Source organism: Verticillium alfalfae, genomic scaffold (genome assembly GCF_000150825.1).
Source record: "Verticillium alfalfae VaMs.102 supercont1.1 genomic scaffold, whole genome shotgun sequence".
Lineage (NCBI taxonomy): Eukaryota > Fungi > Ascomycota > Sordariomycetes > Glomerellales > Plectosphaerellaceae > Verticillium > Verticillium alfalfae.
The window spans coordinates 4,298,768-4,309,226 of record NW_003315038.1 but is presented as its reverse complement, the minus strand read 5'-3'; the positions used below and the strand labels follow the sequence as shown (position 1 = coordinate 4,309,226).

The window sequence follows — 10,459 nt, the reverse complement described above, 5'->3', positions numbered from 1 at the left end:
CCCGGCTCCTTGCCCTGCGGTATCACGGGCAAGGAGACCTCGGCGGCCGGAGCTCCTTTGACGCCGTTCAGCTCCTCCTCGCCAGCGGGTCCGCTGACCCTGACGCCGGCGAGGGGATTGGCCTCGTCACCGGTAGCAGCCTGGCCGTCTCGGATCTCCTGGCTCTTGACGCTGCTGGCCTTGCTGACGTCCGCACTGGCCGGATTCTCCGCCCGCAACCCGAGATGCCTCTCCTGCTCCGGATCTTCGTGATTGTTGCCCTTCCAGTCCGCAGGCTCCATCTGCGGCACCGCTGAGCCCTCCGGCGGCTCAACTACAATCTCTCCAGGGATATTGTCAGTCTTGTCGCGGCCTGGCGCATCGTTTGTCCCGGCGAGCCGCCACACCACAGCGATGCGGTCGAGCGCGCGGGAGCCCTTGCGGCTGGACCCCTTGATGCCGTCCATAGCCTCCCAGTCAATGCTGAAGACGCCGCTGGTGTCGGGCTTGCCATCCTGCTCGGGACCGTTGCCCTCGAAGAAAGCGTTGAACCAGACGTGCGCCACGGCCGTGACCATTGTGAGGCCCAGCGACGAGGAGCTGCGGCTCCGTCGCTCGACCGAAATATTGACGTCACTGTTGGGAATCTGCACGGGCTCGGTCGGCTTCAGGATGACGGCCATGCCGCCAGGCTCAGTCTCTGCAGATGCATCCTCCGAGTACCCAGAGAGATGGCTGTTGGACGAGGCAGCCGAGTCCGTCGTGCCGTGGTGTCCAAGCCCAGTCTTGGTCTTGGTTTTAGCATTATGTAGCAGCGTCTTTGTGCGTCCGCCGAGGCGTTTCTTCGACGAGCTGCGGCTGGGTGCTTCGTCGGATGGAGAAGCAACAGCAGCACCGCCACCAACACCACCACCACCACCACCACCATCAACAGCGCGGCTCTTACGAGCCTTTCCACCGTTCGGATCCTCCAGGTTCGTGCTCTCCGCATACTCAGCCTCCTCGGGGGCGCCCTCGACGGTCCGCGCTGCCGGCACGCCAGCGAGGTCATACATCATGTGGGCGACGCCACCGCCGTCCGCCTCGGGCGCGTTCCCATCAATAATGATCCTCTCCTTCTTCGAAAACGTGTGGAAGATTTGTATCCTGCGGCCCGCATCAGCGAACCCCTCAATGTCCACCTTGACGCCGCTGCGCAGGCCCCAGACGTGAATCTCGACAATCTCGATGGGGCAGTCGACGTATTTCTTGCCGTGGCGCGCCCAGCGGTCGACGTACGAGACGGTGCGCAGCTGGCTCGGGATGGAGACGCCGGCGCCAAATTTGGGCCGCATGCGCCGCTCCGTGAAGCGCGTCAGGGCTTCCTCGGGCCGCCAGCCGCACTCGGCGATGAGGTAGCTGCAGGAGATGGTGCCGCTGCGGCCCTTGCCGGCCTTGCAGTGGACGACAGCGACGCGCTTCTTCTTGTCCTCGTCGGTGACGGGACCATCGGGTTGTGTAGTGTTGGTTTGCGTCGCATCGCTGGCGGGCTGTTTTGCTGGTGGTTCTGCTGGTGGTTCTGCAGCCGTGGTAGCGTCGACAGTCAAAGGCGCAGGGTTGCCATCGTGCAGGTCTCCGCCATGGAGCCAGTTGCGCATGCTCGCCATGATCATGGGCACGAGACGAAACGGTGGCGGGTGATGGTCAGGCCAGGGATAATGCCTGACGCGCCCGTAGACTTCCTCATCCGGGTATCCCGTTCCTTCGGCGCGAAACTCCCATATCGCCCACTCCTTGTCGTGTCTGTCGTCGAGAAACTCGACCAGTTTGTCGACGGGGTTTCGGTAGGCTTTCTGTGGCCAGGTCGAGGAGGGGCCCGATCTGCGGGAGAGGTCAACAGGCAGTTCATCACTTGGTCTAGCAGCAGCAGCAGCAGCAGCAGCAGCAGCACAGGGAGAAGGAGGAGGTTCTTACGTCGCGATAATGTCAGAGGTCACGTAGCACAGATCAATCCCAGCCTCGGGATGCTGTGATCGCGGCCCAGCAACAATCTGCCTCAGTATGGAGGCCATTCTGCCAAGGACTCAGCTTAGAGGCTCGGCTCGGCTCGTTTGCAATGCAGTGCAGAGATGAAAGTGCGTGTTCGAAAAGGGACGTTGGAAAGAATGTTGCCAAGTTGCCGCAGGAAAAACAAGTGACAAGAAATAAAACGATTTGTGCCTTGTACCGTACTGAGCCTGACGTGGCCGAGGAGGAAGGGAGGTCGAGGCCTCCCGGCAGCCTTGGAAGGGGCAAGGAGAGTCGACGCCGTGTCGATAGCCTGAGCGACAGCGCCCCGCGTCCACTGTTTGGAGCAGTTGTCAGGACCCAATTGCAGTGGACGCATCTGGGCGACGTCATCCGAGGGCACAGAGGCAGCTCGAGGGCGCAAGCACGCTGATGGGGTGAGGTCCTTAGTGGATCCCGCCCGCCGTGGTGCCATGGTGTCACGCTGTAGTGGTGCCGTCCTGCCGTGGCATCATGGTGGGGTTCATCTGCTTGTCTCTCTCTCCTGTGGCTCACCCTTCCCCCGCGTCTGTGGCTGGTGACACGCCATGATCGACTGGGAATCCCTTGCCACCCACAAACCACCAAGCACGAGCAGCAAGCACAGCTACATACCTACCTACCTTGGTCAAGTAAGCTAAAGCTCACAGGCACACAACTCACAGCCCACAGCCCACAGCCCACAGCCCACAGCAGCACGACGCGCTTTACATGATCATAATCTTGACTCGGAAACACTATCGCAGGAAGACACAAAACACGGAAAACCCATGGCCCATGGGCTCATGACCTGTGCAGCTCGATGAGGCACCAGGCAACAGGCACCAGGCACCCCAAGCGGGGGAATCTCGCTCGCCCAGAATCGCCAACACCCCAGCCCCCAAGGGAATGGATCACAGAAAAATGAAAAAACAAAGCCATGTAGACCGACCGCCGAGAGCCGAGTAAAGAAATGCCACGTTTCGTTTCCTTGATCATTTGTCGTCTTCATCCACAGCCTCTCCCCTTGTCTCCTTCCCTGCTGTTTTTACCGCCTGTCTCTCGTCCTTTCTCATTGATCAACCTCGTAATGGCTGGTGCTTGCAGCCGGACACATCTCATAACGTCGTGGTCCCTGTCTGTACTCGGTCCCTTGACTACCAGGGGCCTGTCCACGCACATCGCCTTCGACACGGGCACGGTGCGGTACGCTGTCACGCCGGAGGGGCGGTCGCGTCTCCCGGCGTGCAGCGGCTTGAACGACGTGTTGCCGTTTAGGACGTCTTCTTGGGCGCCGCAGCACCGCTGAGGTAGCGGTTGGCGTCCGTGAGGTTGTAGAACTGGCGGACGCCGTTCTTGACGGCCTCCCAGACCTGACGAGCCTGGGGAGGCGTGCCCTGGTTGCCGACGGCCGAGTCGACGCGGGCCTCGAGCTCGCTGACACTGTTCTGGATGTGCGAGCTCTGGGCGAAGCGCGCACGCAGGAACGCCGTGTAGATGACAATCAGGATCCACGAGCGGCGCTGGAAGAGAATGGCCGAGAGCAAAACGCGGGAACCACAGGGCGAGCTCAAGCTTGCCGACGAAGGAACATGGGAAAAGTCGTAGTACTGCTTTACAAAGGCACGATCTGTCAGCAACGCGTTCGTCTGCGCTTGCAGCGCGGGCGAGTCGCGCGGCGGCGACGCCGCTTGGCGGCGAGATGGTGGGAATCAGGTTGGCGCGCGAGTACGTGGCACGTGGAAGATGGAGTAGATGGTGTAGGGCAGAAGCGCAGGGGGTACTGAGGGGCGAAGAAGCCAGACGAGGGCATGCCTGGAGAGGGGTCAGCGGTCTAGGTCTGGGTCGGCGTGGGAAGGACAGGCAACGGCGTGGGAAGGACAGGTAAAGGCGTGGAAAGAAAGGCGACGGCGCGGCATACCGAGGTACTGGACGTTCTCATCGCTGAGGATGGTGATGGGGTTCTGGAGGTTCTTGGCGCCGGAGCGAGCGCGCGCCCTCCAGGTCTTGTAGACAACGATGCCGTAGGTGACGGCGGCGGCGACAAAGGCGGTGCGGTAGGAGAACTGCGCCATGCCCGAGTAATAGTTCAGGCGGATCCACGAGAAGCCGTAGCGGATCGTGCAGAGGATCAGGACAGCATGGCTAGAGAGGCATGGTCAGCATTGTTGTCTCGAACGTCTCGAGGCGCTCGATAGTCTCGTTCCTTGTCGGGGCCGTCGGACGACGCCGGAGTGGAGAGGCTTGCGCTCGGAGAGGGGGAGGGGGAGGTTGAGCGGGTGCGTGTGGGCTCCGCAAGTGCAGGACAGGCGAGACAGGCACACGACACATGCCACGATGCAGGACGTTCGGGGCGAAGGAGAGACATACCCAGCGAACCAACCGACTGAGAAAGACGAAGGGTCAGCAAGACGTCAAAAGCGGGCATGAGGCCAAACGCAAAAGAGCGCAAAAGAGCGGTGGACAAAACTGAACATACATTGCAGCGTCTGGGCGAGCTGGAGGAGGCGCTGTTGCAGCGGCAAATCAGCCGACGGAGGGGGAGCCATGATGAAGGTCGGGATCTCTGGGAGAACAGCGAACAGGAAGCTCGTAGCGTCGAAAATGCGAGTGATCGTGGGGGGGGGTTGGCTGGCGGGAAGGGTTGAACCTGAGGGAGCAGGAGGGAGTTTGAGGGGGAGGAGAAGTGATGCTGTCGAGGGAAAGCTGGCAAGAAGTGAACAGCGACGACAAAAGCGGTCGGTGTCGGTGGTCGGGGGTGGGTAGATGTGGATTAGGATGTTCAGTGGCTGGCACGAGCAAAATGGAGCAGCTCACATCTCTGTGCTCCTCTCAGTGCTCCTCTCTTCTGTGCTGCGAGTGAACCGTGCAGCAGGTGCAGGCTGGTCTGTGCACCACCTGCGTCACTGCCTCTTCTTCTCAGCTCCTCCCTGTTCGCGCGCAATCGCTCTCGGGAAGGGGCGAAGACGTAACCTTGGCTTGCAAGTTGGCTTTCAGGGTCTAGCCGAGCGGGGCTTTCTCTCGTTCTCCTCCTCCCGCCTCTAGGGATTCGACGTTGCTTGCTACTGATAGGTGATGGTGAAAAAGCTCCGGGTGATCTGCCCTTTGAGCCTCTTCGTCTTGGTGATGGCATCTGTAGTTGTGCTCAAAGGGGGGGTTTATTTTTTCACCAATTTCTGGGGCTTCGTTCGCTGTGCGCACAAGATCACCCCAGGCCCAAGACGACACTCCTCCGATGCTTCTAGGTCGCTCCATAGGGAGATTGCTGTGAGACAACGGCCATAGAGGACGTCACTGTTCCTCAAGTTCCAGTCTTTTCTCTCCTCACAACCTGAACGCGGCAAAGGTGGTTCGCAATCAAGCAGACAGCTCTCCATGCCGTCATTTCGTCATCGTCCATCACCTCGACGCCGCTTGTTCTGACGCCGTCTCAGGTACTAGAGAGCTTTGGCCAATTAGGTGGAGTCGCTCGTGAGCTTTCGGTTACACTGTACAAGGCTCCCACTTCTCACACATATACAGTGCGCCTTGAACAAGCACCAATTGGGGCTGATAGGGTGCTCCGTCGGCAGGTGTGGCCTGTGATAGCTCCTCCACGAATTGAGAAATGTTGAGACCGCCGAACAGAGTCGTCTCCGGCAACTCCTGCAACAATCACCGCCCGCCGTCTTGCCCGTTGAAGCGCACGCGTCGATAAACCCTCATTGACCGAGCATGCCACCCAAAGCCGCCGCTCGGAACGAATACGTTCATCCAGAGGCGAGCCATGCCAAAAAGAAGTGCGTCAGGGTCTTAGATGTCAACCCAAACCATCGCCCCCCCCCCACCCCACCACCCTACGTTGGCAGACTTGAGCCTCCCTCCTGCTGACCATCACCATCGCCTCCAGGGTCCCCAGCGCGTATGGCATCCAGCCCATCACCGCCTTCTACTGCTTCCTGACGGCCAACCTCATCTCTGCCGTGTTCGCCCCGATCCAGGACTGCGACGAAACGTTCAACTATTACGAGCCCACCCACTACATTTCTCACGGTTATGGCCTCCAGACCTGGGAGTACTCGCCCGACTATGCCATTCGCAGCTGGCTCTACGTGGTCATCCACGCTGTCGTAGGAAACTTGCGCCGCCTGCTGCCTCAGACGAGCAAGGTGGGCGAGTTCTACTTCATCCGCTATGCTCTCGCCATCGCCTGCGCCCTGTGCCAGGTCCTCCTCTTCCGCGTCGTGAGCACCACGCTCAATGCACGGATTGGCATCATCTTCCTCTTTGCCACCGTCTTCAGCGCCGGAAACTTCCACGCCAGCACCGCCTTCCTGCCCTCGAGCTTCGCCATGTACGCCAGCATGCTCGGTGCCACGGCCTTCATGAACTGGCGCGGTGGCCTCAAGACGTCCCAGGGGATCGCCTGGTTTGCCGCTGGTGCCGTAGTGGGCTGGCCGTTCGCTGGCGCCCTCTGCATTCCGTTCCTGGTCGAGGAGGGCCTCATGGCTCTGTTTAGCGACAAGGAACGGTTCATCGAAGCCATCTGGCGTGTGACGCGCGGTGTCACAGGGGCCCTTATCCTAGTGGTACGTCTTGCCCGACGGCCAGACGCTGTGTACTTTGTACCCTCGACTGACAAATGCAGGCCTTTGATACCGCCATCAACACCTTTTTCTACCGAAAGCTGGAGATCATTCCTTGGAACATCATCAAGTACAATGTCCTGGGCGAAACCGGCGGGCCCGACCTCTATGGCACCGAGCCCTGGACCTTCTACTTCCGCAACCTGACCCTGAACCACAACATTTGGTTCGTCTTGGCTCTGCTCTGCCTGCCGCTGTTCCTCCTCCAGAAGGTTTTGTCGCCGTCGAGCCAGGGTTTCCAGACAGGTCTGCGGGCGCTCATCTTCATCTCACCTTTTTACCTGTGGCTCGGCATCTTCACGTCCCAGCCGCACAAAGAGGAGCGGTTCATGTACCCGGCGTACCCGTTCCTCGCCATCAACGCTGCCATGTCGCTTCACATTCTTCTCGGCGCCTTGGGCCAGAGTGATCCGAAGACTCTGGTCGGTAAGATTCCGGCCAAGCTCAAGCTTGTGGTCGTGACACTCACCATGATCCTGTCCCTCGACATCGGCCTCGCGCGCATATACGGAATCTACTCGGCCTACTCGGCGCCTATGCGTATCTATGCACCACTTACCAACGGCATCGGCGGCTCGGGCGATTCGGTTTGTTTCGGCAAGGAGTGGTACCGCTTCCCGTCCTCGTACTTCCTGCCGCGCGACATGCGGCCTAAGTTCGTGCGGTCCGAGTTTCGTGGCCTTCTACCGGGGGAGTTCTCGGAGGCAAGGATTGGATTCGGCTTTTGGAGCGGCACATGGCTGCCTACAAGCGGCTTGAACGACCGCAACCAGGAGGACCTCAGCAAGTATGTTGAGCCTCGCATGTGTTCCTTCATGGTCGACACGCAATTTCCTGCGAGGACAGAGCCGCTGCCACCCAATGAGCCGGACTACGTTGCCGACGAGGAGAACTGGGAGGTCGTCAAGTGTGTGCCCTTCCTAGATGCCGCCAATACCCACCCATTAGCAAGAGCTATCTGGGTGCCCGAGGTGTCGGTGGTACCGGAAAAGTACCAGAGGAAGTGGGGGCGGCACTGCCTCTTGAAGAGAAAGAAATGAGCATCGTCGGTGTACTGATGCATGTACAATGTGGCATGGCCTTACGGAAAGATACCTCGGAATAGACTGACACCTGGTTTGGGGAGAACCAGGATCCTTTGTAACCATGAATGGACTTCCACTGCCAACGCCACGTCCTATGCGCACCGATGACACGATAAACATGCGGAGAGTGAACCAAGAACACATGAGGGGGACAGGGGGGGGGGGAAGGGGGGGGGGAGGCCTGTTTCTCCGGCACCGCGTCGTTTGCCAACCCCGCGCCCCGCCTCCAACCCCCCGGGCCAGCGTCCTCCCCGCCGATCCTTCCATGCATTGGGGCTACGTCGCGCCCTCTCTTTGACCCGATGGCCGAGGCGGGATCGCCATTTTGCGTTTTGGTATTGACAAGCTTAAGCGCAGGCTAAACAAGGTCCAGCACCACGCCCATGCTGATCAACTCATGACTCGGCCATGGCATCTGTGGAGACCCAGATCCGGGGCCCCGGACCTGGGGCCTTTCGGCACATTGAGAGACGACAGCCGCCCCGGTTGGGCTGTCCACTCGGCAACTGACAAAGGTTTAAGAAGACTGTATTGTCGCTGAGTTGCTCTCGGTCTGTGACACCCGTCAGCGTTGCTTGCAGCGTACCGTGAACAATGATGCGCTGCCTCCCGATCCTCGCCAGCTTCGCCACGGTCGTCGCCGCCGGCCCCGGCTGCTGGCGCAACTCGACGTGTTCGCATCCGACCGAGCCTTCGTTCCCCGGCATCTGGGAGAAGAATATCTACGCCCCTTACTCGCGCACCGCGCGCCCTGCCTCCGTCCTCTCGCTGGCAGACGCCTCTGTCCTCTCTTCGTTTCCCGGGCATGACGCGACCCGCACTCTCAAGGGCAACGGCTCGGCCCTTGTCTTCGACTTTGGCGTCCTCGTCGGCGGTCTCACGTCCGTCTCGTACACGGCCAACACCGGCGCGCCGGCGACGCTCGGTCTTGCCTGGACCGAGGCCAAGAACTGGATCGGCGAATACTCTGACTCGTCCAACGGCAATTACCGCGGGCCCGGCCAGGCCCTCATCAGCGAGGACGGCGCTCTCTATGCGCCTGTGAAGCGAAGCCGCCGGTAGCAGCGCAACTATACGGTCCCGTTTGCGCAGCTGCGGCGGCGGGGTTCCGCTACCTGACGGTCTACCTCTTGACCAACGACACGGCAGCGAGCGTGACGCTCGATGATGTCTCGCTGGAGATTGTCTTCCCGCCTACCTGGTCGAACCTGCGTGCCTACCAGGGCTACTTCCACTCGCCCGACGAGGAGCTCAACCGCATCTGGTACGCAGGCGCCTACACGCTGCAGACCAACGCCGCACCGCCCGAGACGGGCCGCGTCGTGACGGAGGATATCTGGAACGGCGGCTGGAAGAACGACGCATGGCTCGGTGTCGGCGAGTCTCTGCTCCTAGACGGCGCCAAGCGCGACCGCTGGATTTGGCCCGGCGACATGGGCGTCGCTGTGCCCGCGGCCTTTGTCAGCACGGGTGATCTCGAGAGCGCCCGCAACGCCATCGAGACCATGTTTGAGTTCCAGGAGCCGAGCGGCATCTTCCCGCGCGCCGGTCCGCCGTACCTCGACGCCACAAGCGACACGTATCACATGTGGACCATGATCGGCGCGTACAACTACGTCCTCTATTCGGGTGACCTCGACTGGCTCAACGCCCACTGGGCCACCTACCGCAAAGCCATGGACTACATCTACGGCAAGGTCCTGCCGGCGCCGTCGGGCCTGCTCAACGCCTCAGCGACTGGCGACTGGGCGCGATACATCAACTCGATGAATGGCAGCGCACCCAACATGCTCCTCTACCGCACCCTGCAGACGGGCGCCTGGCTCGCCGAGCTGGCACCGGAGGATTCGTCAAATACGATCAACCTCACCGAGACTTGGCTTGCGCAAGCTGTCGAGCTCAAGTCCGCCATCATGACCCACCTCTGGGACGACAACAAGGGCGCCTTCATCGACGGCTGGAAGAACCGCACACTGTATCCTCAGGACGCCAACAGCTACGCCCTGGCCTTTGGCGTGCTGGACCCGGCCTCGGACGAAGCCGCCGCTGTGTCGACTGCGCTAACGCAAAACTGGACACCCATCGGCCCTGCTTCCCCTGAGCTTCCGGGCAATATCTCACCCTTCATCAGCTCCATCGAGCTCGAGGCGCACTTTGCCGTGGGTCGCGCCGATCGTGCCCTGCAGCTGATCCACGATTCGTGGGGATGGTACATCAACCACCCCAATGGTACGGAATCCACAGTCATCGAGGGGTACCTGGTGGATGGTTCCTTTGGCTACCGGTCGACGCGTGGTTACACCAACGATCCCAGCTATGTGAGTCACGCACACGGATGGAGCGCCGGGCCGACTCATGCTCTGACGGAGTCCCTCGTCGGTCTCAAGGTGACGGGGCTTGCGGGCGCGACGTGGACGCTGAAGCCCGTCTTCAACCAGCTACCCTCGGCGCAGGCCGGCTTCACGACGAATCTGGGCAAGTTTAGCGCTAAATGGGAAGTCAGCAATGGGGTGGCCACCATTGAGTGGGAGACGCCCACGGGCACCAAGGGCTGGCTAGATCTCGGCCGTGAGAAGAAGTGGGTGGAGGGCGGAACGGGCAAGACAGTGGTCAAAGTAGGCGGGGGGACATTGTGTCCCAAGGCCGAAGCCGCAATGAATGGAAGTTACGAGGTCGGTGCATGTGTCTCCCTGTGCCCGTCAAAGACAGACCAGAAAGGCAACAAGGCGGCAAGGGGATTGGTGAGGGTATGATACGAAGTCCCAG

The 10,459-nt window shown here is 60.8% G+C and overlaps 4 protein-coding genes across 4 annotated transcripts in view; 2 read left to right on the top strand and 2 right to left on the bottom strand.

Annotated features, from left to right (window-relative positions):
• VDBG_01309 (dual specificity phosphatase) overlaps positions 1–2,030 on the bottom strand; it is a gene marked incomplete at both ends in the record, with an annotated part of 3,033 nt that extends 1,003 nt beyond the window's left edge. The window contains 2 exons of the mRNA XM_003009580.1: positions 27–1,875; positions 1,933–2,030. Of these exons, the coding sequence (XP_003009626.1) occupies positions 27–1,875; positions 1,933–2,030 (1,947 nt within the window). The remainder of the gene's footprint in view (positions 1–26; positions 1,876–1,932) is intronic.
• A 1,227-nt stretch (positions 2,031–3,257) lies between these two features.
• On the bottom strand, positions 3,258–4,532 carry VDBG_01308 (conserved hypothetical protein; the record flags this gene model as incomplete). The annotated part of the gene is made up of 4 exons (XM_003009579.1): positions 3,258–3,613; positions 3,905–4,128; positions 4,354–4,369; positions 4,463–4,532. 4 exons carry the CDS (start codon positions 4,530–4,532, stop codon positions 3,258–3,260), a joined length of 666 nt encoding a protein of 221 aa, XP_003009625.1.
• Positions 4,533–5,697: 1,165 nt separating this feature from the next.
• On the top strand, positions 5,698–7,648 carry VDBG_01307 (conserved hypothetical protein; the record flags this gene model as incomplete). The annotated part of the gene is made up of 3 exons (XM_003009578.1): positions 5,698–5,762; positions 5,873–6,551; positions 6,611–7,648. 3 exons carry the CDS (start codon positions 5,698–5,700, stop codon positions 7,646–7,648), a joined length of 1,782 nt encoding a protein of 593 aa, XP_003009624.1.
• Positions 7,649–8,287: 639 nt separating this feature from the next.
• VDBG_01306 (bacterial alpha-L-rhamnosidase domain-containing protein) lies at positions 8,288–10,446 on the top strand (the record flags this gene model as incomplete). Its single annotated transcript, XM_003009577.1, has 2 exons — positions 8,288–8,751; positions 8,847–10,446. 2 exons carry the CDS (start codon positions 8,288–8,290, stop codon positions 10,444–10,446), a joined length of 2,064 nt encoding a protein of 687 aa, XP_003009623.1.
• Between the last annotated feature and the right edge of the window lie 13 nt (positions 10,447–10,459).